Source organism: Coenobita brevimanus, chromosome 60 (genome assembly GCF_032717465.1).
Source record: "Coenobita brevimanus isolate Jiangsu-jjx chromosome 60, ASM3271746v2, whole genome shotgun sequence".
In the NCBI taxonomy this organism is placed as follows: domain Eukaryota; kingdom Metazoa; phylum Arthropoda; class Malacostraca; order Decapoda; family Coenobitidae; genus Coenobita; species Coenobita brevimanus.
In genome coordinates this window covers 14,335,791-14,363,546 of record NC_137013.1, presented here as the reverse complement: position 1 = coordinate 14,363,546, position 27,756 = coordinate 14,335,791, and the positions used below count along the sequence as shown (strand labels likewise).

Here is a 27,756-nt window from a genome sequence, read left to right as displayed (position 1 = left end):
TGATGCATAATGAGATCACTTGCACGACACCAGATGCACAGAGTCAAGTTCATTGCTGCAGGAAGACAGGCAAGTTATAGGCACACGGAAGGACGAGAGGAAGAATGAACAGCAGAATAATCAGGCGCGTGGGATGGGAATGAATGCAGTCAGAGGAAATACACTGCGAGACATCTCTTTTTAAACTGACCCAAACTTGCCATCTCTTCATTTCAAGTGATGAATTGTAACAGAAGATTAACACTCGATTACGGTGCTAGTCACGAAGAAGGGCTACGTAGAGAATGTAATCCGTACTGTTGTTGTTTTGTACCAGAAAGTTCTGTGAAATAAGCTGAAAATGGACGAAAACTGGGCTAAGATAGAGTAAAAGGAGCATAGTGTAACATGGCGTGAGAATGTAAACACGAAACTGGAGGACACAGGCAGCAGGTTACACGCTACTAATCTTTTATGTCTCGGCATGAAGACTGAGTACGCCTCCTGTAAAATGTCCACGCCAGTTTTTCTATACGGCGTGGTGTTCTTTCTGACTTTTTCCTGCCGGCTTCGGCTGGAGGGTTTGGAGGGCGGGGGAGAGCCTTCTTCTTTGCTATCCTTATCTCATTCTAGTAGTTCAGTTACTCTTCTAGGAGCTGCCTAGCATGGGCCAACCGGCCTACTGCAGTTATCCTCTCTTCTTATGTTCTTATGTTCTTAACTGACCGCCTGTAAACAATGAGTATGGGTAGTCTGCGTAGTGTGATAAAAGGCGTGTTCAGCAAAACAGTACAGAGGGGATCAACCTGCCTCACGCACACCATGCTTTAGATTACACTCGTATCTTTCAAGCCATACCTCGTGATCTCACTTTATCTCCCTCACTACCATGATTTTTTTTTCTTCATTTTAATATTTGTCACCTTCAGACATTTTTTTTTTTTTTTTAAGCTTAGAAGAGATATTGTGAACTGGGGGGTTAAGACAGCTTTCATTAATCCCTTCATAGTTAGAGCTCTCTCCAAACGCTAGTCACCCGAGAGCTGTAAGAATAAACAAAATAGGAAACCCAGAGAGTGCAACACGCGCCCCCTACAGTTGATCTAAAGACAGAACAGTTACATTTACCCTGACCTTGACCTTAGATAGACTTCCCCAAGTTGAATCACTTCATCCTTGCCTTGCCTCAACCCTTCCATCAGGCTTGCTCTAAATCGGATCCAGATTGTTAAAACTGACCTTGGCATGTGACCTATTGATTTAAAAACAATATGTCAGTCCCTGCATCAAGATCAAAACCGTTGTAATTATGCTGTTTACACCAGCACACACCTTGTGAAATAATACATCCGCCACGATATTACCCGCTCTGGTTAAAAAAGTGTCCTTGGGATAATGGAACGAAAAATACAACTGAGATGTCGAGGACTAACAGTGCTACTTGTAATCTCTCCTCTGCAACATAACTTCCTCCCTTCCCTTCCCTCTTATAATTTCTCCCCTACAGCATTACCTCCTCATTTCCCTCCCTTTCTCCTATCATCCATTCCCTTTTTAAATCTCTCTCCTACAACGTACCCTCCTCATTTCCCTCTTCTCCACAGCCTGACCCTCCTCTCTTCCCTGCAGGCAATGACCCTTTCAATCGGGCCCGTCTGTTGAACGTAGGGTTTCTGGAGGCGGTGAAGGAGGGGCCGTGGGACTGCTACGCCTTCCATGACGTGGACATGTTGCCTGAGAACGACCACCACCTCTACCACTGCTCACCACAACCCAGACACCTCGCTGTGGCTACATCCATCCAAGCGTACAGGTGACGCAGCGATTAGGCAAGGACGGAGTATGTATGGGTGTGCGCATGCATTGTGTGTGTAGTGGTGTGTGCATGTATTGTGTGTGTGTAGTGGTGTGTGCATGCACTGTGAGTGTGTAGTGGTGTGTGCATGCACTGTGAGTGTTAAGTGATGTTTGTATGCATTGTGAGTAAGTAGTGGTGTATGCATGCACTGTGAGTGTGTAGTGGTGTGTACATGCATTGTGAGTGTAGCTGTGTGTGTATGCATTATGAGTGTACAGTGGTGTGGGCACGCACTGTGAGTGTGATGTGGTGTGTGCATGCATTGTGAGTGTGTAGTGATGTGTGTACGCATTGTGAGTGTGTAGTGGTGTGTGTATGCATTGTGCTTGTGTAGTGGTGTGTGCATGCATTGTGAGTGTGTAATGGGTGTGTGCATGCAGTGTGAGTATTGGTGTGCATGCACTGTGAATTTGCATTGGTGTGTATGCAATACGAGTATTTATTGATGTGTGTATGCATTGTGAATGTGTTTTAGTTTGTGTATGCAGTGTGAGTGTATTGGTCTGTCAAAGCAATACAGTGTGTACTGGCGTGTGCACTGCGAGTGTGTATTGGTGTGTATGCACTGTGAGTGTGTACTAGTGTGTGTATGCATTGTGAGTGTGCATTGGTGTGTGTATGCATTGTTAGTGTGTATTGGTGTGTGTGTGTGTGTGTGTGTGTGTGTGTGTGTGTGTGTGTGTGTGTGTGTGTGTGTGTGTGTGTGTGTATGCTCTGTTTATGTGTATTGGTGTGTGTATGCATTGTGTGTGTGCATTGGTGTGTATATGCAGTGACTGTGTATTGGTCTGTGTATGTAGTGTGAGTGTTTATTGGTTTGTATGTATTGTGAGTATGTATTGGTGTGTGTATGCAATGTGAGATTGTATTGGTGTATGTATGCAATGTGAGATTGTATTGGTGTGTGTATGCAATGTGAGCGTGTATTGGTTTGTGTATGGAATATATGTGCTTTGGTTTGTGTATCTTGTGTGAATGTCCTTTGGTTTGTGTGTATGCATTGCAAATGTATATTGGTGTGTGTATGCAGTATGCGTGTGAGTGTGTGTGTGTGTGTGTGTGTGTGTGTGTGTGTGTGTGTGTGTGTGTGTGTGTGTGTGTGTGTGTACTGGTGTGTGTGCGCAGTGTGACAGAGTGAGTAGTGTGCCGCGAAAGAATGTAACATCCGAAAGATGATTTGTAAGGTTAACCCTGTCACAGTGAGAAATTTCTGCTACTACTAGTAAGCTCGACTAGTGGTAATATAAACAGAATACCTACTACCTTACAAGTCAGGAGGGCAAATATAGGTAGTTTTGAACTTTTTAACTGCAAACTGTTTTCTAAACAGAATTAAATCGTCTGAAAGAAACAGTAGCTACTGTAAGTTCGGGATCAGAATTCAAAGGATTAACCAACGCACTATAATTATCATAAGCAGAGAATGTGTTTTGTTTGATATCGAACTTCGTTTTCCTTGCCACCAGAAGTAAGTTTTCCTTGTAAGATGACCACCTAGAAAGTTAATTATCAGCATGCTAGTGTCATCGGATGTTCCGTACAAGTTTATACAGAAGTAATGACTGTTTGTAATTACCTTGTCTTGCTGTGCCATCCCGTTATGTCGGGACACACTACTTTCCTGTATTTAAGAGGCCTTAATACGTAAACAAAATTTTAAAGTTTTGTGGTCATAACCATAGCCTTAGTAATGACAACTAATTAGTTTATAAAAAGTTACACTTTATTTCATATAATAAGATTTATGCACATATGGTCCGAACACTGGCTATTGAAATTTAACATGAATATAGAAAAGCGTTTAAATGCGGGCAAAACCGCTGCAGATACGAGTTAAAGATAAACGAAATGAAATTAGAATGCAAGAAGGATCTTGGAGTTATGGTTATCAAAGACCTTAAGCCTACAAAACCGTGTGCTAATGAGAGAAATAAGACAAATGGGGCCCAAGGATATATCTGAAAGCGTGAGCAATGGGACGTCTACAGTAAGATAATACTACACATTCATCTGAAGTTAGTACTGTAAGGCCACAGTTAGACTGTGCCGTGCAGTTTTGGTGACCGTACTATACAGTAGAATGGATAAAAAATCCTTAGAAAATCTATAGAGAATTATGATAGATGATTCATGATGTTCGGGACCTTTCATACGAAGACGGATTGACAAGACTAAGCTTGGAATCCCTAGAAAGAGGCAGAGTAGGGGGAACCTAGCAGCGATTTTTAAGTGGAGGATGGAGATAACTAAGGGATATGTAGCAATGTCCTAAAAATCAGCACACAGGACATTACTCGAAGTAATGGTTTCAAGATAGATAAATTCCGTTTTAGTAAGGTCTGGTGTACCAACAGAGTGGATGAGTGAAAAATCTATCTCTTGATGTAGTTGCTGTCCCAACCAGGCATAGGCTAGATAACCATATGATAGGTAAAAGTTGGAATATAAAATTCGTTCTAATTACTAATTAATTATTATTATTTTTAAAGGTTTCACTACGATAGTCTTTTCTCCTTTCGTCTTATCATACAAAAATTTTCACATCGGTTTTTCTATGCTGCATGATGTTCTCATTAGTTTTTTTTTTTTTTTTTTTTCAGTTGGAAGATTGAATAAGGGGGGAGGAGAGAACCTCTTTCTTTGCTATTTTTTTCTTATTCCAGCAGTTTGGTTACATTTTTGTAAGAGCTGCTTAGCATGACCAAATGGCCTACGGCAGTTATCATCTCTTACTCGTATCTTCTTATGTTGGCAGCCTAGGGACAAACTCTGTCAGTGATCGGCAGCCTTGTAGTGTTATACATTAATTCAGCGGCTACGTGAGAGTGAAATGCACCCCCGCTGGCAACAACCTCGCTTAACGTCCTTTTTTTCTTTTTTTTTTTTTAACGTCCATGTTAAAAGTTTGGCTAAGTTTTGGTGGACATCTCTCTCTCTCTCTCTCTCTCTCTCTCTCTCTCTCTCTCTCTGGGTGAGGGTGGGTGTTTTGATGGTATAATTCAAAGTCTCTATCCAACTTTTTAGTCATCTTGGTGGAATGGTCGGGGATCAGCTGAGGGACTGACCTGTTACTTTTTGAGAACTCAGGTCAAGGTCACACGGCAGAGTCAGCTTAAACAGTTTTGATGAGATTCAGACCAAACTTGGTGGAGAGATTCATATGGAAAAATAAACCATTAATGTAGGTGTGCAGTTTCTTCCTGTGCACTCAGAGAAAACATGGAAACTGCATACCCAGTCCTGCGATATGCATGCAGATTTGAAAGAATTACAAAGTAGTAGTAGTAGTAGTTATCATTGTTGTTGTTAGCAGATGGGAGCCCATTCTACAATATGTACAGTATTAAGATATAAATGCGATATCTGCCCTCCATCCATATTTTGCATCATATATAAGTTTTGAAGGGGTTGCCTCCCCTTAATAATAATGATGGAAAATTTTTATGCAGAAAAGTTTCATTGCAGGCCATGTGTTCACTTTCCCCTATTTCTGATCATTTATTTTTGGTAGAAGGGTGGCTCTGCCAAGAATGATTAGAGCCATGCTCCCCAAATATCGCATTATGGATGAAAGTCTATCTATCTACAGCATCTATTGCCAGACGCCTTAATCCCTTAACCCGAGACGTCTCGTCGACGTATGGATACGTTGCAACATTTTGCATTTGCCAGTCCCGACGACGTACTGGTACGTTGCGCAATTGCAAGGTTCATAATTTGCACAATTTTCAATTTTTGCGCGTGATTTTTTGTATGTATACACGGGACACCTTCCTCTATTCCTCTACAAGATGCCAAGCAGGGACAATGCCTTACATGCATAACTTCCCCCCCCACACGCCATTGTCTCAGCAATTCACTCGTTACCAGTGACCTGGCCAATAAAGATATTCAGGGCCAGAGTGATTCCCCAATCGATGACAGTGTGGAGGACAAAGTTACATAGCATTATAGGAAGAAACAGTCAGAAATGATGAACAGGTAATGTGGCAAAAAAAGGTCAGGTATGGTGATGAGTTAGTGAGTGAAACAATGCTTATAATGCCTATATTACTGTTTGAAAACCAATATACTCTCGTACTACACATAAATTCGTACCAAGTAAATAAATAAATACCGTTTATGAGTGGTGTGAAATAGTTACCCTTCCATAGAACTCGTTTTCTTTGGGGCCAGCCTGATAGAAAACCCAGTAAGGTAAGGAGGTACTGCTACCTGGATCGAGTATTTTAAACCTCAGGTGAGCGATTTCTCTATGAATTTTCTATGTTTCTCACGAAAAGCGGAGGTTTTAACAAAAAAAAAAAAATCGAAAATACCTCGAGATTGGGGGGGTGTCGGAGGTGCGAAATAGCTCGGGATGTGACGGGTTAAGGAGTGGCCTCAAACAAATCGCTTCCATGTCCCTCTGTCCCCCGTCATTTCACTACCCTGCTCCCAGCTCGCCCCCCCTCCCGCATGTACCTCTCCACTCCATCCCTCCATCTCATCCTGGGCCTCCCCCTCCCTCTCCCCCCTTCTACCTCACTCACATGCACTCTCCTCGTCAATCTCTCACTCTCCATCCTCTCCACATGGCCAAACCACTTCAGTGTGTTTCTCCTAACACTTCCTGTCACACCTACAACCACACCACAAAGATGAGAGTCCATTGTGTATAATATCCTAAGATATCAAAGCTACTTCTGCCCTCCTTTCATTATTTCTGAGAATTTTTAAATTGATGAGGGGAAGCTGACCTCGCCTAAAAATCCTGGCTGAAAAAGTTTTACATATTGGAAGACTTTCGGAGTAGCCAGACGAACTTACCTGGAAGTTTCATTCAGATCCTAGGCAGAGTAAAGGCATACACACACACACACACACACACACACACACACACACAGGCTGAAATTCATGCAACAGTATTGGGCGAGTTGCCGAAAATGATACCTTTCTTTGCAGGACTGATAAGAAAAAAGAAAGTGCTAGAAAACCTTAGCTGGGGAGAATTTGGTCCTTCAGAGTCTTCAGTGTATCGCAGGGTAAAGATGCTTTTCTACTGCAGTTCACCATCTTCCTCTGGAGGGGGGTGGGGGTTGAGGGTATTTGTGTAAGCAGGACCTGAGTGGAGGCCGTCCGGTCGCTGTATTCTTTTCTGTTTACCATTTTGCACTAGGATCTAAGCTTGATTTTTTTCAGTACTACTATTCTTCCATTTTTTTCCATTTTTTTGTTTTACTCCAACCTAACAAGCTATCGTAACCTGACCTAACATTAACCCAAATGACTAACAAACTAACCTAACCTGATACTAGGAACGCAAACCAAATCTAACCAAGACTACTGGATAAGGAAAAGTGCAAAAATGGACCACAGAACGGAAATCTGCTGCCTGGTCATATTGGGCGTCACTTCCCCAGCACCACTTAACCCTTATACTGTACATGCAGGGACTCCGGTAAGGCACGTACGAACGACTACTACGGCGGGGCGTGCCTGATGACGGAGCAGCACATCCGGAAGGTCAACGGCTGGAGCAATGTGTACTGGGGGTGGGGAGCGGAAGACAACGACATGAGGGAGCGAATCGCCTTTATGAACATGCGAGTGTGGAGGTACCCGGGGGAGGTGGCGAGTTACAGGATGGTGCAGCATAAACCAGAGGCAAAGAACGCTGACAGGTGAGGCGGGGAAGAGTGTTTGGAGGGAAGGGGCAGTGTGTGGAGGCTTGGAGGTGGAGGGAGTAGAAAATCTTGACTGAAGGCGAAGGGATGAGATGAATGTTGGCTGTGTGGGGAGTAGGAGGAGGCTTGGAGGTGTGTGTGTGTGTGTGTGTGTGTGTGTGTGTGTGTGTGTGTGTGTGTGTGTGTGTGTGAGGTACGGGGGTCCTAATAGTTGTTAGGGGATTGGGAGAAGACTTGGGGGTGGGAGAGGGGAGCAGAAGGCTTTCAACAATATTAACCCCTTCAGTTCGAGCGCATTTTACGTAGTAAGCGCTGGTTAAAGTAAAGCGAATGTAATTTACTCTGGAGTTAGAATAATATTCTAGAAAGAGGTGTGGAATTGTAGAAATGAGAGGAAGTAAAATTGTGACAGTGTGAGGGATGAAAGTGAAAGAATACTAACAACTGAAACTGAAGAATGGAGTAGATGGAAGGAATATTTTGCATGACTGACGAATGGGAACTGAGAGCAGAGGAATAGTAAACAAGAACGATTTTGGTGGTGTGCAGAGGTGAGGAATGCTATGTTGCGGTTGATGAATGGGAAGGCAGCATGGTGTTGAGGTGTGTAGAGATGAGTAGGTTTAATAGAGAGAGTGGAATAAAGTGTTTGTTGCATATATGTAAGAAAGTCTGGATGAGTGGCATTGTACCGATAGAGTGGAAGAAAACTATGATTGTACCCTGTGCAAGAATAAAGGTGATCGAAGCAAATGCAAAAGTTATCGTGCTATAAGTCTGTTGAGTGTTGAAGGAAAGATATAGTATATGGAAGAATTATCATAAGGTGTGATTTACATCAGAAGGCATGTTGAGCGACGATCAGGGTGTGCTTTGGAGTGGGAGGGTATGTGTGGATCAATTACTGGCAGTAGGGTATTAGAGATAGCTTATAAATTGGATTGTAAGGTATATATGGGCGTGGAAAAGTGTACGACAAGGTAAACAGAGAAGGATTATAGAAAGCTTTAAGTATGGATGGTGTCGATGGAAAGCTGCTGAATGCTGTTTAGAGTTTTTGTGATGGTAATGAAGCCTGCAAAAAATATGCCTAGGTGGGCATCTACATGAGTGGTTAAAGATTGCTTCTGGAATGAGGCAAGGTTGTGCGATGTCCCCATGGCTGTTCAGTGTTTATGTATGGATTGGCCTATGAGAGCAGTAAAATTTAGGTCTTGGTTAATGGTGGTGTACCTCAAATCTGATGTATGCAGATGCAGATGATGTTGTGTTGCTTGCTAATAGTAAATGCGAACCTGGGAGAATGGTGTAGAGTTTTGAGAATGTCTGAGTATCAGACGTTAAAAGTAAATGTAGACAAGAATAAGGTGATGGTTGCTGAGAAACAAAAAGGACTCCTAGTGTGATGTAACAATGAGGAAGTTTGAGGACCTGATGGGATGATAGCGAAGAGATATAAATGGACAAAAGAAAAAAAGAAGTATAGTAGAAGAATTAAGGAAAGTGGACTGTGCTGCGAAGGCCTTCATATAAAACAGGTCTGAGTACGGTTAATGTGAGAGGCCTGTTTGAAGGAGTATTGTGGGTGTGAGACTTTGATTTGGGATGAAACTGAAAAGGGAACATTAAGAACAGTGGAAACTGGACTACTGAGGAATGTGTATGGATTGTGAAAGAGGATAGGATAGGGAATAATGTGATTCATGAAAGACGCAAAGTAAGAATATCTGTGAACACCAGAGTCAAACAGATTGTGCTTATATGATATGGCCGTATGGAGAGAATGGGTATAAACAGCCGTGAAATGAGTGTATCTGAGCAAGGTGGCATATGAGAGGAGGTGCGGTAGGTCAAGAAGAAAGTGAACAGGTATGGTAAGCGAGTGTCTGAGAGAGCAAGGAATGGAGGATGATGAGGTTAAGGAACTGACAAGGGATCGAGCAGGTTGAAAGAAATTTGTATGTATGAGTGAATGACGAGTTTGACACTCCTGTTTTTACCTCGTGACGTGATAGTCGTTGGACCGATTGTAAATGATAGGTAATGCGGAACACGTAAATGTGGATGGTTAGACCTATGAAATGGAGTCAAGTTTCATGAAACTTAAATGGTGTGTGAACTAGAACGTAGCACACTTAATTTAGCTTACTGTTCCTTCTGTCACTTTTTTTCATTTGCTCTGTGTGTGTGTGTGTGTGTGTGTGTGTGTGTGTGTGTGTGTGTGTGAGAGAGAGAGAGAGAGACTAAAGAAATACTAAAGTTACTCCTCTCTGCCCTCCCCCCCCCCCCAAGGTACGAGATCCTGGCCAACGGCACATCAAGGATACACTGGGACGGCATCTCCAACCTCAACTACACCGTCATCAGAACCAGCACCCTCCCTCTATACACCCACATCCTCGCCAACATTGGTCCAGCCCCACAGGTACATCGTCTATCTATCTGTTTATCTATTCCCTACTTATCTGTCTGTCTATAGATCAGTTTATCTATCTGTCTATATATATCTATTTGTCTATGTTAATGTCTTATCTGTCGAAGCCAACACACTCCTCCTCCATACTCACATCTTTGCTTTATGTGTAGTAGAAGTGGTAGCAGCAAAAGCGTTATTATTACATTAAAACTTCCCACATCCCTGTGGGTAGTTTTCTTGTTTTTGTCAGTATTATTGTGACTTATTCAAAATTGCGATATTTCAAAGGCTATTTGACTTAGAGCCTTCAAACTTGGTCAGCTTAGTCGGACAGCTGTCTGCTTCTTTTGACCAAATACTCGTATGGTTGCATTCCGTCAACCGGATCTCCGGATATTATCCGTAACACATAAATGTGAGTCAGCCACGCAGTCTCAAGAACCATTTGAGCTAGGAAGCTGATATTTCACTACAATATAGCCTTAAGGTGGATGCAGTGAGGAAAGGAGTAAGCGTCCAAGTGGCTAATATTCTTTGAGATCGCCTGGGGTAAAAAATTGGGCCTTTCCACATATTTCGGATGTCACCTAATTTTCCATGAATGATTTAAGCTAGAGCCACCAGACTTGGTGGATTTACAGACTGTGATGACCTAATGTGACAAGCACAAGGTCAGTGACATTGACCTCAAGGTCCCTTTATAGCTCGGCTTCTAGTAGGTAATGGATGTGCGAAGTTTTTCTTTAACAAATTGTCCTTGGACAATTTTACGGTGTTCTATTTATTGTTGCTGTTTTTATTACTACTACTATTATTATTATTAATATTATTATTATTATTAGCAGTAGTAGCAGTAGTAAGCCCAGGCTCACCTGAATGTAAACCCGGTGGACTGTAGACCATTACTGCTCCTTTCCCACAGTCCACCATCCTCCTTCCGGAGGAGAGGGAGTTGACTGAAGGGTGTTTGTATAATCGGGCAGCACCACCACCCTGTCAGGTGCCACCACCTGAAGGTGCCCTTTTCCAGAACATGTTGTTTGTGTATTTTTGTATTCTCCCCCAGACAGCTACCAAACAAATCACAAGCAAATAAAAGCGAATACTGACGTAAAAAAAAAAAAAAAAAAATCAAGCAGTTTTACAATACTGACCGCTATCCGAATTTACTTATAGGAAAATCTGTTTAACATCTTGTTTATGAATTATTCCACAGGTTAATTTGGTGTCCGCTGAGGATCCTAGAAAAGGCTTATTTGCAAGGAAGAGAACGAGACAACACCAGCCTGGCCATCAAAAGGGATAGCTTTGGGGTGGCCACGGAGGAATGCTGTACCCATGTATTTTATGTAATCTAGTGTTAACAGATTTTGTGTGTGTGTGTGTGTGCTTTAATACTGTATTAGTGAGTTTTTTATTTACTTACTACACCACAAAAACAGATGAGGCGCATATTGTAACAACTTAATGGTATTCTTCATAGTTCACGTCTGCTTGTCTGTATATTATCGTCCTACGTCTTATCCTGATGTTTCATCCTGAATGTGTATACAACAGAATGACCTCTACGGCACTCAGCCTTATTAATTCAGGTGTACTCCATATCATCCCACTCCATCATCCTGTATTGTATATAGTGAACATTAATCATCTTCATAATTTACCCATCCCCTCTAACACTTCACCATTGTACACTCATTGCGTCATTGCTTCGTGCTCCAAACATTCCATAGGACTTGTAGAATTCATTCCAGTGTACCTGGAGGTGGCCTGCAGTCCTAATGGACCCAGGTTCGAAACCTGGCTGGGGCTGGGAACAGTTTAAGGATTTGAATTTCATTAAATCAGGCTTTACTGATCTACCAGAAGACCCGCCGACATGTCGTAAAAATACCCCCGCTAATACCAATACACCAGTCCTGTATGAGACAGCCCTAACATGTATTCAATATGGACGGTGGGTGTTAGTGCCGAAGTGGTGACATGTAGAGGTGTATGGTACGTAGGAGGACTGCTGGGCCTTGATGGCAGGCTGTGAAGCCTATGCCCAGAGTCGGACACAAAAAAAAAAAAAAAAAAAAAAAACTCTTTGGTTATATCCTCTCTCACTCACACAACCCACACACACGTTCACTGGCCCAAGCATAGCAGCTGTAGCCCAAGTTCATCTGAATGTGAACCCAGTGGATTGCAGGCTGAAACTGTCCTTGTCCTGCAGTCTACCATCCCTCTTTCGGGGGACAGGAAGGGACTTGAGGGACACTTACATGACAGGGCCGCCCAGTTACATTGATGTCTCCGCATGAAGGCGTCCATTTCCATCATCTGAAGCAACACATAAAAGGAAATCATCCATGGGCAGAGCAACATACCTCCTTTCTCAGCTTAGGAAGGTTTGGCAGCAGAGGAGAGTGAGAAGTAGGTGTGGTAGATTATTTGGCAAACTAACGCCCCAGACTGTACTTCAATACTAGTACTTATGTCTCTACCAGCCATCAGTGTCTGTAACAAAAATAAATAATCAAATAATACCTCGCTGTTCATGTCACTCAAACAATAAGTACTCCAAAGATACGTGTACAAAGGCCTGATGAATAACTGAAAATGTGGGTCGGTGTCTGTGTTGCAGTTTGACACGGGTTTGTATTATTACCTTGAATTATAAACATTCAAGGTTTCCTACAATTTACCATACTGGAATGATTTAACAAACTGCACTGATACTCTGTTTATTATATACGGGTACTTTTGTCTAGGAGAATAACAGACGGAACCGATATACAACGATCACCAGTGTCGATATATCCTAAATAAAAAATATGAATTTAAAAACATTTCATTTGTTACTGCACGATATCCTTAATAAAATAGGTTTTAGAACACATATATATGGACAAAGTTATAAGAGATGAAAATGAGCAATGGTACGGGGACTAAAGATGGCAGTGAACGGTGAAAATGGAATATCTAAAATCAGATATTAAACCCATGATGCACTACCGTTTACTGATACCGAACGCGATACTTGTACACCAGAGCATATGAAGGTTTTGTGGATGTTTATACTGTGCTTGGCGATGTCTGGTTGTAGATGTAAATAAAATAAATATGTCATGATTGTCGAGGCAGAAATTTCAAAAGTTAAAAGAGACAGTAGCGAAACCGCAATGGTTTTTGTATACTTTGTGTTATTTACTTATTCCATACCTGTCCTGACTCCGGCACTGACGGTTACAAATATATTTAGACTGAGACTGTTGTGGTAGGTGGTGGCGACCATCATCCACTCACTTGATGTAGTGCTGCCTACTTCTTCCTTAGCCTTTATCATTCTTTTTATGTGCCTACCCTCCTCTCTTCCTATTTCTCCCATCTTTCCTGTCACTCTTATTACTTTTCTTTCCTTTACAGGTGGCTTTACATTGAGTGACAAGCCAAATACTTTCCTGCAAGCCAAGAAACCATTTACAACGCTGGGTGGTAACCATATAACCAAACCATACGTGCTCCCTACGTGTCAACAAGTGGGTTGGTGGAGGGTTAGAGCCCCTCTCCGTAAAACAAATAACTCAAAGTCAAATGGCCATCCCTTAGGTGATTATGGCGTCTGGCAATAGATAGATAGATAGACCGGTAGGAGCGCAATGGTCGCGAGTGTATGAATGATAAGATTCGAGGTCCTGAACACAAATGGTGTCGTAAAGGTGTGTGGCACGTAGGACTCCTGGTCTAAGGGAATGGGCTGTTAAAGTCTATGTGCCAATTAGGACACACACACACACACACACACACACACACACACACACACGCATGCACGCGCGCAAACTTATTAGGGCGTGTCTACACAAAATGCCCTAGAGTTATCATCAAAGCTGAGAGTCATGTCCACACCAGTAGAACAGGACTGGGGACAAAAATGTAAACATTAGTGACAGGTTACCATCAATGTTCGCCACAAAGGTCATATCGGCACCAACACAGGTATGTTAGGAGCACTGCAATACATCATTGTCACATGTTTCTGTAACACTGTTGGTAACATAAATGTAGTAAGGAGGTAGCCCCACCAGTGGTAACTGCTAATACAGCTAATATTAAATACATCAACCATAATCAGTTTTATGCTTTGTACAGTCAGCTCAACAATTTCGTTTTGTTGACAACACAGATGTCATCAACAGTAGTATTATTGGATCCACAGCAGCAGACCAGCCGTCATAACACTGAAACACACACCAACAGATCACACCAGCTGCTGACCCCATTGTCTCCAGCCACATTACCCAAATGTTGCCGTCGTGCGGATGCACCCTTACAAACATCCACGCATCATACCTTTGGCTGTAAAATGAACATAAAGTAGCAAGAGGGTCCAGAAAAGGATCTCATGTCCGTAGCTCAAGGCAGCTGGATCTCACTGTCAAAGAGGTGGTGCTCGACTGGGATGACTGTATGTGAAGGCAAGGTCATTAGGTCAGGCCACGAAATGTTAGACGTGGACCTTTATCTATACAACACTACGGACAAGACCAGAAGGCCTCCACAGCAGCTCGCAGACAATGATGAAGATATGTACAGACGTTTGAGTAGTATAGTGGTAAAAACTTTTGTAAGTCTTGGTGACTTCAACTATCATGTAAGCTGGAATGACAGAACAGCAGATGCTGAAGGCAGGCATATTTTGCCCTGGTGGGTTAATGAGCCAACTAGAGGCAATAGTATCCTGGCTCTTGTGTTATTATGGAAGTGAAAGTATTGCCTGCTTGTCTGTTGGTGAACCACTGGGAGGTGATGACCACAACCTGATCAGGTTCTCTCTTCATATTTGTTGTGGAAGATTGTCTTGAACTCGCAGAAGATAGCTGGACTTCAATCAGAATGACATATCAGGTTTTACAGTGAGTTTTAAGAGTGCTGGACTAGACGGCAGTAATGTAAATTCAATTTAGCACTCATTTAAAGAGCAGTATTCAGAACGACAGACTGCATTCATATCTTCTAAGTGTGCAAAGCCAAGATCATTTCAACCAAAATGGTTTAGTAATGAAATAGCCTCTGAAAAAAAAGAAAAAGAAAAAAAGAAAGAGAGGCTGTATACAAGAGGGCCAAAAACAACAGCTAGGACCAGAATGATTTGGACTCCTTGAAGACCATGTAGGAGAGTTAAATCTGATAAAGTTGGCTAAAAGGAATGAAATCAGGGTGGTATCACAATGGAAGGAGAGCCATAAAGAGTTCTTCAGCCATGTAAACAATAGGAAGCCTTTCAAAAGTACTATTGGACTACTTACGGATCAGTCAGGTGTAATGCAAGTCTCAGACTTGGATATGGTCAACATCCTAAATAACTGTTGCTTCAGCCTTTACATTAAAAGAAACTCATGAAATGGCAAGACTAGCACTGGTCCATGGGAGCAAAGATTCCATCAAGTAACCTGGCTCAGATAAATCTTTCCAAGAGTTGCTTGTGAGGTGTGTTAGCAGGTAGCTCCTTTACTTGCAGTCATCTTCAACAAGGCGCTGAAAACAGGGGAAGTGCCAGAATATTGGAAGCTAGCAGATGTGACCCCAATCTTTAATTAAGGGGATCAGGAAAGTCCTCAGAATTACCACCCAATTAGCCTGACCTCTGTCAAAGTAAAACTGTTTGATCTTAAGCAAGTTAGTCAAACATCTGGAAACTCACAACCGGATTATAGACTTCCAACTTGGGTTCAAATGACATAGATCATGCCTAACCTGCTTACTTGAATTTTTCCACAAAATGTTGAGTGAGTATGACAGGCACAGAGCAGCAGATTTTCTTTACCTAGACTTAAAAAGGCATTCAACAAGGTTTCAGTCACTTCTGGTTTCCATAAAAATTAGTCCTTGGTCCACTCCCGTACATCATATAAATTAATGACATTGATATTAGCCTGTTAACTGTGATCTCTGAATTTCCAGATAACATAAAACTTCGAGCAAGTGTTAAAGTCTTGAAGGGATTGATAAACTTCTGGCAGACTTGTGTGTGACCAGGTAGTTCCTTTACTTGCAGAAATCTTCAACAAGTCGCTGAAAACAGAAGTGCCAGAACACTGGGAGCTAGCATATGATGGAGTGGATAGACAAGCAATGTAGAAAATATTAAAAGTATATGGAGTAACTGGGAAAATGCTGAGTGTCGTGGAGAGTAAGTATGAGGGCGCTAGGGTTGCAGTGCGTATGGATGGTGAACTAAATGATTTTTTTTTTATCTCAGTGTTGCTTTGAAACAAGAATGTGTCACGTCTCTATGGTTGTACAATTTGTACATGGATGGAGTTATAAAAGAGATACAAGGTAGGGTGATGGATGTTGGAGTGGTTCTAAAGAGAAAGGGAAACGTTTGGAAACTTGCTGTTCTGTTGCTTCAGTTGCTTGCAGATGATACTGTATTGTTAAGTGAAGACGAAGGGGAACTGTAAGACTTGGTGAATAAGTTTGGAAAAGTATTTAAGAAACTGAATCTAAAGATGAACACATGGAAGAGCAAAGTTGTGGTCTTCCAGAGAAATTAAGTAACTGAATGCACAGGGAGGATGGATGGCGAGGAAATGGGAAATGTGAGTGCATTTAAGTACATGGGTAGTTTAATGATGGAAGTTTGGAGGATGAAGTGCTTGAAAGGATGCAACGGGGAAGGAAGGTTGCTGGTTCAATGAAAGCAATGGTATGAAAGAGGGAAATGAGCTTGGAAGGTAACAAGTCGCTGCATGACAGTACTGTGATCCCCACTCTGACGTATGGAAGTGAAGCTTGGACTTTAAGCCTCTCTCACACACAAACGACTCAAGGATCGACCGTGACGCGACTCAAGGTCGTAATGCATTTTGATTCGCTGACAAAGCCCAGACTCTTTAGGGTGCTTGTGAGCCGCTGGGACAACTCTTCTGGCCTAACGACTTGCCAAAAGTCGTGTCACAGTTGCATAGCAGTCGGGAGTGTCGTACATCGGTCGTGAAGCAGTCTTAGCTCAATCGGATGCATCATGATGCGGTTTGTTGCTTGTCGTGATGCTGTCACCGACAAAAAAATTTGTTATGGCAGCGTGTCCCTCATTAACTGACTAGACACAGGAGAGGTCTATGGTGATGCACTGGGTGTCATTCATGGTCTAGGTGTGATGCCCCACCCCACACTGGGTGTCATTGGTGGTTCAAGTGTGATGCCCTGCTCCATGCTGGGTGTCATTGGTGGTCTAGGTGTGATGCCCCACCCCACACTGGGTGTCACTGGTGGATCAGGTGTGATGCCCCGCCCCATGGGTCGGCCGTGGGGGGGTCTGGGTGCATTCCTCAAATACATCATGCAGTCGTCTTGCGGTCATGGCTGACAAAAATTCGTTTAATTTCACATTTGAAGACTTGTAGCTCTGTCTCCATGTGGGCGCCTCATGTCTTGTCGTGTTCTTGAGAAGGTTACGACTGGTAGTTAGGCAGTCCTGACGCGGTCGTTAGGCAGTCATGAGCAGATCAGATTCAGGGCCAGTCAGGAGGCATGGGAGCCAACTAGGACACGACCTTGAGTCGCGCCGCAGTCGGTCCTTGAGTTGCGTACGTGTGACAGAGGCTTTACTGGAGGGACATAAGCAGAGAGTGAGAGCAGAGAAAATGAGTTATCTGAGAGGAGCATTCGGAGTTACATGAAAAGACAGACTGACAAATGAGGAAGTGAAGGAGCATTGTTGTGTGGATGTGGCAGAATCACAGTTAGTAAATTAGGTTTATTAGCATTACTGAGAAATTTCACTCATATGACCTAAGTATCCAGCTTAGGCTCAGATTTAGTGATATCTTCCATCTCTGAAGGTCTAGACTCAGTTGCTAAAATGTTTTTATAATAATAACTCGTCAGCACCATAATTGTTAATTAAATAATTAGGGTCAGAACAAAATCACTGTGCAGTCATGGCAAAGGTCGCTATTTTATTCTGTTATGTACCATGCTGGAAAATATTTGTCTCTGAGGGTCCAAATCAAAGTCAGTGATGTTTTAGTGTAGAGGCCAAACTGAAACTTAACAAATTAATCACTGGTCTGGCCAGGATATGAACTCAGGCCCTCGCGTTTGATAAGCATGCATGTTACCAGAGCCAAAGAGAGGATCCCCACTTTGCCTCTAAGCAACTCAGGATTTTATACACCTCATTACATTAGTAAACTTGAACAATTAACCTGTCTTTACTTATGAGATTTTAGCATGACACATGATAGAACTAGATTCTCATACATTTCTACAACTTGGTCAGCAATAGTTTCAGCGTGGGTTTGCGTGCTTGATAATGAATCTGTCATTTTGTGTTCCAAGTATTCTCTAATGGCATCTGTGGATGTGGGTAGTCGATGCATTAGAAGACTACGAAGTAAACCAAATAAGGAATATTTGACCTTTTCCCTCGTGATGCAGGTAGGCATCATTCCAACACAGGGTATAAATGAATGCAAAAAGATAAACTAACAACTGACAAGCACAGCTCGTTTCTGTAACTGGTAAAAAAGCCTTCAAAATCAATATCATCACTGTCAAAGCTGCCAACGTTCGTATTATCACTAAATTATCACTGCACTCATTCGGTGCGTGCATTTAAAGAGACTGATGGGTTTGCCAGTCATTGACTCATTGGATCCCAGGGGTGCTGGGTGAGGCCTGGCACTAGGTGGGTGCTAAGAGTACCGCCTGCCGCTTATCGGCTCATAGTCGCAAATCTCATAGGTCCCTATCCCGGGGATTCCCTACTTTATAAAGATCTGAAAAGTCCCAGTTCTGTCCAATATTCCGGACATTGGGCTCCAGTGGGTTAAAGAGACTGATGGGTTTGCCAGTCAGTGACCCATTGGATCCCAGGGGTGTTGGGCAAGGCATGGCACTGGGTGGGTGCTAAGTGAACCACCCGCCGCCTATCAGCTCAAAGTCGCGAAGCTCATAGGTCCCAACCCCAGGGATTCCCTACTTTATAAAGCTCTGAAAAGTCCCAGTTCTGTCCAATATTCCGGACATTGGGCTCCAGTGGGTTAACCTCTCTGTGGCCGCCTGCGTCAAATGACATTTAGCCGATAAATGGCCGCCAGCGTCGTTTGCGCGGGGCCTGTAAAACTTTTGGGGAAGTGAATGGACGTTCTGAACGTGTGCACACTGACCTACACTACACTCCCATACACCCCATCCAGCAGTTCAGAGCCTGTTGCTGTGATATGTGTATTTTCTATTATTTTGCTCCTGCCCATGCCTTAACAAGCACAACTACACCCATTATCTCGACCCAGCCAGAACATAATATCATCTTTGTCCTCTCTTGAAAAACACACACAACCACCTGTTTACCATTATGAAGTAATACAGGCACATACAAAAAAGACATGATAATAAGAGAAAATAAATTTTTGTCTTGGTATCTTTACCTATTTGCCCAGGTTTGCTGTAATGTGTTGGATCATTTGATGCAATGCAACTTGTACAAAACTGTGAAAACTTTCGGGAAGTGAACGAAAATCTGGGACATGAGACTGACCTTGGCTTCACCCTCTCAAGTATCATCCGTCAGTTCACCGCCTGTTGTCGTGACGAGTGGACGTACGATATTTTCACTCGTGGCCATGCCTAAACACACATAGTTACACCCATTATCTCAACCCAGAAAAGAAAATACAATCTCTTTCCTCCCTTGCCAAACACACACAACCACCCTGTTTATGAGACAGCAATATATATTGTGAAAATAACATGGTAAAATGATAAAGATGAACGTAAAATGATAAAGATGAACATGTTATAACGGAAAAAATACGTTTTCCCTCGTCTGTAAAAAATATTTATTTCTGCTTTGTATCTGTATTCGTAATAATTAGACTTATTCCTAGTTCTGAAACTGCATTACGATTCTATTTTTAGCCATGCTCGTGGTGTGGGAGCTCGAAGTTGCGACTCAGCTTCCTTACTGCTAATCAGACTGACCTTGCACATTATTCTCCCGTGGCAGAGTCTAGCCTTGGAGGAGGTGCAGTTTTCTCATTTAGGACTGAAAATTCAACTCTTTCGCTCTCTTTTCCAAGCATGGGCACAACGATAACGTAACAAATACCTCGAAACTACCATAAACATATTTTATATCAAAAAGGTGAAAATGTATTCATATTTTTTTCCATCCATTCCTAACAGATTATGTACTGAAATCATTCGATATAATCATATCTCATATATGAATAACATTTCAGCACCATTCACACTTATTTGGGAGGTAAAAAAAATAATAACAACACCTGCCGAGTTGCGATGCGCCAGAGCCCCTGGGCGGCGATATCGGTTGCCAATATTTCTGCAACTTCCGCGCTTCATTGGAAGCCACAAAATGCGTCTAGGAAGCTGGGATTTGCACTGTTACGTGCATCAGAGCTTTCTCTTCAATATGGCAAGAAAAAAATAATAATTTTCGAAACTTCAAAAAATGGACCCGGCATCAGACAAGGGTTCACGGAAAATTCAGGGCCTTCGGCCACGGAGGGGTTAAAGATACTTATGGGTTTGTCAGTCAGTGACCCATTGGATCCCAGGGGTGCTGGGCGAGGCATGGCACCGGGTGGGTGCTACGCGTACCATCCGCCGCCTATCGGCTCATAGTCACGAAGCTCATAGGTCCCTACCCCATAGGTTCCCTACTTTATAAAGACCTGAAAAATCCAAGTTCTGTCCAGTATTCCGGACACTGGGCTCCAGTGGGTAAATGAGATTTGCCAGTCATTGACCCATTGGATGCCAGGGGTGCTGGGCGAGGCATGGCACTGGGTGTGTGCTAAATGTACCGCCCGACCCCTATCGGCTCATAGTTGCAAAGCTCATAGGTCCATACCACATGGGTTCCATACTTTGTAAAGACCTGAAAAATCCCAGTTCTGTCTTGAATTCTTGACACTGGGCTCCATTGGGTTAAAGAGGCTGATGGGTTTGCCAGTTTTTGACCCATTGGATCCCAGGGGTGCTGGGCGAGGCATGGCACTGGGTGGGTGCTAAGCGAACCACCCACCGCCTATCAGCTCATAGTAGCGAAGCTCATAGGTCCCAACCCAGGGGATTCCCTACTTTATAAAGATCTGAAAAGTCCCAGTTCTGTCCAATATTCCGGACATTGGGCTCCAGTGGGTTAACCCCTCTGTGGCCGCCTGCGTCAAATGATCTTTAGCTGATAAATGGCCGCTGGCGTCGTTTGAGCGCGTCCTGTACAAATTTTGAGGAAGTGAATGGACGTTCTGAACGTGTGCGCACTGACCTACACTGCACTCCCATACACCTCATCCAGCAGTTCAGAGCCTGTTGCTGTGATATGTGTATTTTCTATTATTTTGCTCCTGCCCATGCCTTAACAAGCACAACTACACCCATTATCTCGACCCAGCCAGAACATAATATCATCTTTGTCCTCTCTTGAAAAACACACACAACCACCTGTTTACCATTACGAAGTAATACAGGCACATACAAAAAAGACATGATAATAAGAGAAAAATAAATTTTTGTCTTGGTATCTACCTATTTGCCCAGGTTTGCTAAAATGTTTTGGATCATTTGATGCAATGCAACTTGTAGAAAACTGTGAAAACTTATGAGACTGACCTTCACTTCACCCTCTCACGTATCATCCGTCAGTTCACCGCCTGCTGTCGTGACGAGTGGTTGTACGATTTTTTTCGCTCGTGGCCATGGCTAAACACACATACATACACCCATTATCTTAACCTAGGAGAGAAAATACAATCATTTCCCTCCCTTGCAAAACACACACACAACCACCCTGCTTACGAGACAGCAATATATATTGTGAAAATAAGATGGTAAAATGATAAAGATGAACGTAAAATGATAGAGAAAGATGAACATGTTAAACGGAAAAAATACGTTTTCCCTCGTCTGTAAACGTGTTTATTTCTGCTTTCTATCTGTATTCGTAATAATTAGACTTATTCTTACTTCTGAAACTGCATTACGATTCTATTTTTAGCCATGCTCGTTGTGTGGGAGCTCGAAGTTGTGACTCAACTTCCTGATTGCTAATCGGACTGACCTTGCACATTATTCTCCAGTGGCAGAGTCTAGCTTTGGAAGACGTGCAGTTTTCTCATTTAGGACTGAAAATTCAACTCTTTCGCTCCCTTTTCCAAGAATCGGCACAACCATAACGTAACAAATACCTCGAAACTACCATAAACATATTTTATAATTATCAAAAAGGTCAAAATATATTCATATTTTTTTCCAGCCGTTCCGAACAGATTATGTACTGAAATCATTCGATATAATCATATCTCATATATGAATAACATTTCAGCACCATTCGCATTGTTTTGGGAGGTAAAAAAAAAAAATAACAACACCTGCCGAGTTGCAATGCGGCAGAGCCCCTGGACGATGATATCGGTTGCCGATATTTCTGCAACTTCCGCGCTTCATTGCAAGCCACAAAATACGTCTAGGAAGCTGGGATTTGCACTGTTACGTGCATCTGAGCTTTCTCTTCAATATGGCAAGGAAAAAAAAATTCGAAACTTCAAAAAATGGCCCTGGCATCGGCCGAGGCTGCACGGAAAATTCCAGGCCTTCGGCCACGGAGGGGTTAAAGAGACTTATGAGTTTGCCAGTCAGTGACCCATTGGATCCCAGGGGTGCTGGACGAAGCATGGCATCGGGTGGGTGCTAAGCGTACCGCCCACCACCTATCGAATCATAGTCACAAAGCTCATAGGTCCCTACCCAGTGGGTTCTCTACTTTATAGAGACTTGAGAAATCCCAGTTCTGTCCAATATTCCGGACACTGTGCTCCAGTGGGTTAAAGAAACTGATGGCTTTCCAAGTCATTGACCCATTCAATCCCAGGGGTGCTGGACGAGGCATGGCATCGGGTGGGTGCTAAGCGTACCGCCCACCGCCTATCGGCTCATATTTGCGAAACTCGTAGGTCCATTCCCTCGGGATTCCCTACTTTACAGAGACTTGAAAAATCTCAATTCTGTCCAATATTCCGGACACTGGGCTCCAGTGGGTTAAAGAGACTGATGGATGTGCCAGTCAGTGACCCATTGGATCCCAGGGGTGCTGGGCGAGGCATGGCACCGGGTGGGTGCTAAGCGTACCAGCCGCCACCTATCGGCTCATAGTTGCGAAGCTCATAGGTCCCTACCCCATGTGTTCCCTACTTTATAGAGACTTGAAAAATCCCAGTTCTGTCCAATATTCTGGACACTGGGCTCCAGTGGGTTAAAGAGACTGATGGGTTTGCCAGTCATTGAACCATTGGATCCCAGGGGTGCTGGGCGAGGCATGGCTCCGGGTGGGTGCTAAGTGTACTGCCCGCAGCCTATCAGCTCATACTTGCGAAACTCATAGGTCCCTACCCCTGGGGTACCCTACTTTATAATAGCCTAAAAAATCCCAGTTCTGTCCAATATTCTGGACACTGGGCTCCAATGGGTTAAAGAGACTGATGGCATTGCCAGTCAGTGACCCATTGGATCCCAGGGGTGCTGGGCAAGGCATGGCTCCGGGTGGGTGCTATGCGTACCGTCAGACGCCTATCAGCTCATAGTTGCGAAGCTCATAGGTCCGTACACCGGGGGTCCCTACTTTATAAAGCCCTGAAAACTCCCAGTTCTGTCCAATATTCTGGACACTGGGCTCCAGTGGGTTAAAGAGACTGATGGGTTTGCCAGTCATTGATCCATTGGATCCCAGGGGTGTTGGGCGAGGCATGGCACTGGGTGGGTGCTAAGTGTACCGCCCGCCGCCTATCGGCTCATAGTTGCGAAGCTCATAGGTCCCTACCCCGGGGATTCCGTACTTTATAAAGATCTGAAAAGTCCCAGTTCTGTCCAATATTCCGGACATTGGCCTCCAGTGGGTTAACCCCTCTGTGGCAGCCTGCGTCAAATGATGTTTAGCCGATAAATGGCCGCCGGCGTCGTTTGAGCGTGGCCTGGAAAAAACTGTAAAAATTTTGGGGAAGTGAATGGACGTTCTGAACGTCTGCACACTGACCTACACTACACTCCCATACATCCCATCCAGCAATTCAGAGGCTGTTGCTGTGATAAGTGGATTTTCCATTATTTCGCTTCTTGCCATGCCTTGAGAAGCACAACTACACTCATTATCTGGACCCAGCCAAAACATAATATCATCTTTGTCCTCTCTTGCAGAACACACACAACCACCTGTTTATGAATATGAAGTAATACAGGCACATACAAAAAAGACATGATAATAACAGAAAAATAAATATTTGTCTTGGTATCTTTACCTATTTGCTCAGGTTTGCTGTAATGTTTTTGATCATTTGATGCAATGCAACTTGTAAAATACTGTGAAAACTTTCGGGAAGTGAACGAAAATCTGGGACATGAGACTGACCTTGACTTCATCCTCTCACGTATCATCCGTCAGTTCACCGCCTGCTGTCGAGACGAGTGGATGTACGATTTTTTCGCTCATGGCCATGCCTAAACACACATAGTTACACCCATTATCTCAACCCAGAAAAGGAAAAACAATCTTTTTCCTCCCTTGCAAAACACACACAACCACCCTTTTTACGAGACAGCAATATATATTGTGAAAATAACATGGTAAAATGATAAAGATGAACGTAAAATAATAGAGAAAGATGAACATGTTATAACAGAAAAAATACGTTTTCCCTCGTCTGTAAACGTATTTATTTCTGCTTTGTATCTGTATTCGTAATAATTAGACTTATTCTTAGTTCTGAAACTGCATTACGATTCTATTTTTAGCCATGCTTGTGGTGTGGGAGCTCGAAGTTGCGACTCAACTTCCTTATTGCTAATGGGACTGACCTTCCACTTTATTCTCCCGTGGCAGAGTCTAGCTTTGGAAGACGTGCAGTTTTCTCATTTAGGACTGAAAATTCAACTCTTTCGCTCCCTTTTCCAAGAATGGGCACAACCATAACGTAACAAATACCTCGAAACTACCATAAACATATTTTATATCAAAAAGATGAAAATGTATTCATAACATTTTTTTTTCCAGCCATTCTTAACACATTATGTACTGAAATCATTCGATATACTCATATCTCATATATGCATAACATTTCAGCACCATTCGCATTGTTTTGGGAGGTAAAAAAAAAAATAATAATAACACCTGCCGAGTTGCGATGCGGCAGAGCCCATGGGCGGCGAAATCGGTTGCCGATATTTCTGGAACTTCCATGCTTCATTGCAAGCCACAAAATGCGTATAGGAATCTGGGATTTGCACTGTTACGTGCATCTGAACTTTCTCTTCAATATGGCAAGAAAAAAAATTAATTTTCGAAACTTCAAAAAATGGCCCCAGTGTCGGCCGAGGGTGCGCGGAAAATTCCGGGACTTCGGCCTCGGAGGGGTTAAAGAGACTTATGGCTTTGCCAGTCATTGACCCATTGGATCCCAGGGGTGCTGGGCAAGGCATGGCACTGGGTGGCTTCTAAACGTACCGCCCGCCGCCTATCGGCTCATAGTCGCGAAGCTCATAGGTCCCTACCCTGGGGTTCCCTACTTTATAAAGACTTGATAAATCCCAGTTCTGTCCATTATTTCGGACACTGGGCTCTCGTGGGTTAAAGAGACTGATGGGTTTGCCAGTCATTGACCCATTGGATAAAAATTTCATTGGATATAAAACTTCATTATCACTTTTTGTCTCAGTGTAGGTGTTAATGCTGGGATCACCATGTTATTTAGTCTTTTAGCCTAAGATGTTATACTCATTTAAAGATAAGATTAATACTACTGAAGTGGGATGACCTTGCTCTCTGAAGGCTGCCATTTCCAAGTCTCAGTCTGGATGAGTGTCTTCTCAAGTCATGGACATGGTTTCACCCACAGTTTATGATTATACAGCATAATATTTCCTTAATACATAAATTGAAACATATAGTTTTCTCTTTTTATCATGATTTACTCGTCACATAAATATAGTCCAGTATTGCTGAGTTACCGTAATGAGGGTAATGAAGCAGATGTTGTCTCGTCTCACCATGTAACTTGCGAAGCTTACTGCACCCCCCCTCCCTCTCTGACTCCATGTGGGGGATCCTCCCTCTTACCCCAGGTGGGGTAGGGGAACCCCCCCTCCCCTCCAACCCTTCTCTACACGTCATTTCCCCTGAAAACTGTGGACAGTCATAATACGTCATATAAGGGCGATTATTATCCTTAGGTAGAACAATGTAAATTATACCAATAATTAGGGCTCAAATGTCAACCTTGCAAAATGAAGCTTACATACAACAAACATCTTTCCTTAACGAAACTATATCAATGTTACTCCGCTTCACTCACGTGGACTGATTCGAAGTAAGTAATCACAGTGGTGTCACATCTCTTCAAACCATCGTGCCCCTGTAACACGCGGGAGTGCTGGCAGCTGTACATATACCTACTTCAGTTATCTGCATAAGTCAATTACTAAATACCTGCACCAAAAATAACTATTATATACTGTATATTCATTCATTTATTATAGCATGCATTTACTACCAACGAGTGTTACCATTTATACCTACATAAAATACGTGTTTCATACGTACAACTAGACATTATTACATCTACAAAGTAATAAATAATATATACTATCACAGTTACTCAGTGAGAAATTAAAAGAACTGTAATAAACATTTATTAATAAAAGCTACCTATTGGAACCAGACAAATTAAATTACAAGGAAATCCAGGAAGATAGAGAAAAAAATGGCCAACACAAATGACGTTAGCAGGAATGAACAACATCTTCTACACAGTCGTGAAGACAAAGATTTCCACACAGTGCTGACACATATATTGCCCACGATAAGTACAAATGAACAAGTGAGTGTATATGGTTAATGTTGTATATAGCGTATATATATTTTCATATAAAATATGGGGCTATATAATATTTTCAGTAATATCTGTGCAATATAAACTAAGTTTTAAAAAAGGGTTCCAAGGATTAGCCAGCAATTATTCAACCTCGGACAACACCGAAAAAGAGTACACAAACGAAGAAAAACAAACTATAGAAAATCAGTACATACAAAAACTACAGTAAGATCGCATAACAAACAAAAATAGGCGCAACTGTTACTACAAATGCCACAATACAGCATAAACTCCTTCTATAAGAGAAACGACAAGCAAAGTTATTGTTCTTCAGGAGCCTTGGTACTGCACATCACTATCATCGATCGCAGCATGACTGGATTAGCTACTTACATGATTCACAACACAGTTAATTGCTGCTATTGTGGTACTATTGTGTTATTATATGCTTTTGCACACAATTATGTTTCAGCTTACAATGTAACAAATAATGTGATTGAACAATATAACTACAGTTACTACAAAGTCCTACGATGTCAGGACTGCAGTTACTACAATATTACTGCAATTACTACAATTATGTAACGACAAATGATTGCATTACTGCAATTATGTTACAGTTGCTACAGTTTTGTAACTACAAACGATATATAACAATTATAATACAATCCAATTACATATATTAAAAATACAGTTATGTAACAATACAATTATGTAACAATTCATTCAGTGTTACTACAATTCCGTATTACCAGAATCATCATACAAGTTAGGTGAAATATTAGGCATTACTAAAGGAATTACACCATATGTAATGTAATGACCTGGCAGTATTACCATTACACAATTATATGCATATGTCTGTTATACATACACATTTTACAATATTTTATACAATATTCTATTATCAATTATACTATAGTGTATTTGATCCATTATGTACACAATATGTCTACAGTGTAT

General features: G+C 42.4%; 1 protein-coding gene across 1 annotated transcript in view; it reads left to right on the top strand.

The window, feature by feature from the left end:
- The window catches only part of LOC145403292 (beta-1,4-galactosyltransferase 4-like), a 54,890-nt gene extending 37,614 nt beyond the window's left edge, over positions 1–17,276 (top strand). Inside the window, exons 5-10 of the mRNA XM_080275098.1 lie at positions 1,609–1,792; positions 7,270–7,500; positions 9,796–9,928; positions 10,842–10,957; positions 11,136–11,251; positions 17,188–17,276. Of these exons, the coding sequence (XP_080131224.1) occupies positions 1,609–1,792; positions 7,270–7,500; positions 9,796–9,928; positions 10,842–10,957; positions 11,136–11,251; positions 17,188–17,276 (869 nt within the window). The remainder of the gene's footprint in view (positions 1–1,608; positions 1,793–7,269; positions 7,501–9,795; positions 9,929–10,841; positions 10,958–11,135; positions 11,252–17,187) is intronic.
- The last annotated feature ends 10,480 nt before the right edge of the window (positions 17,277–27,756 follow it).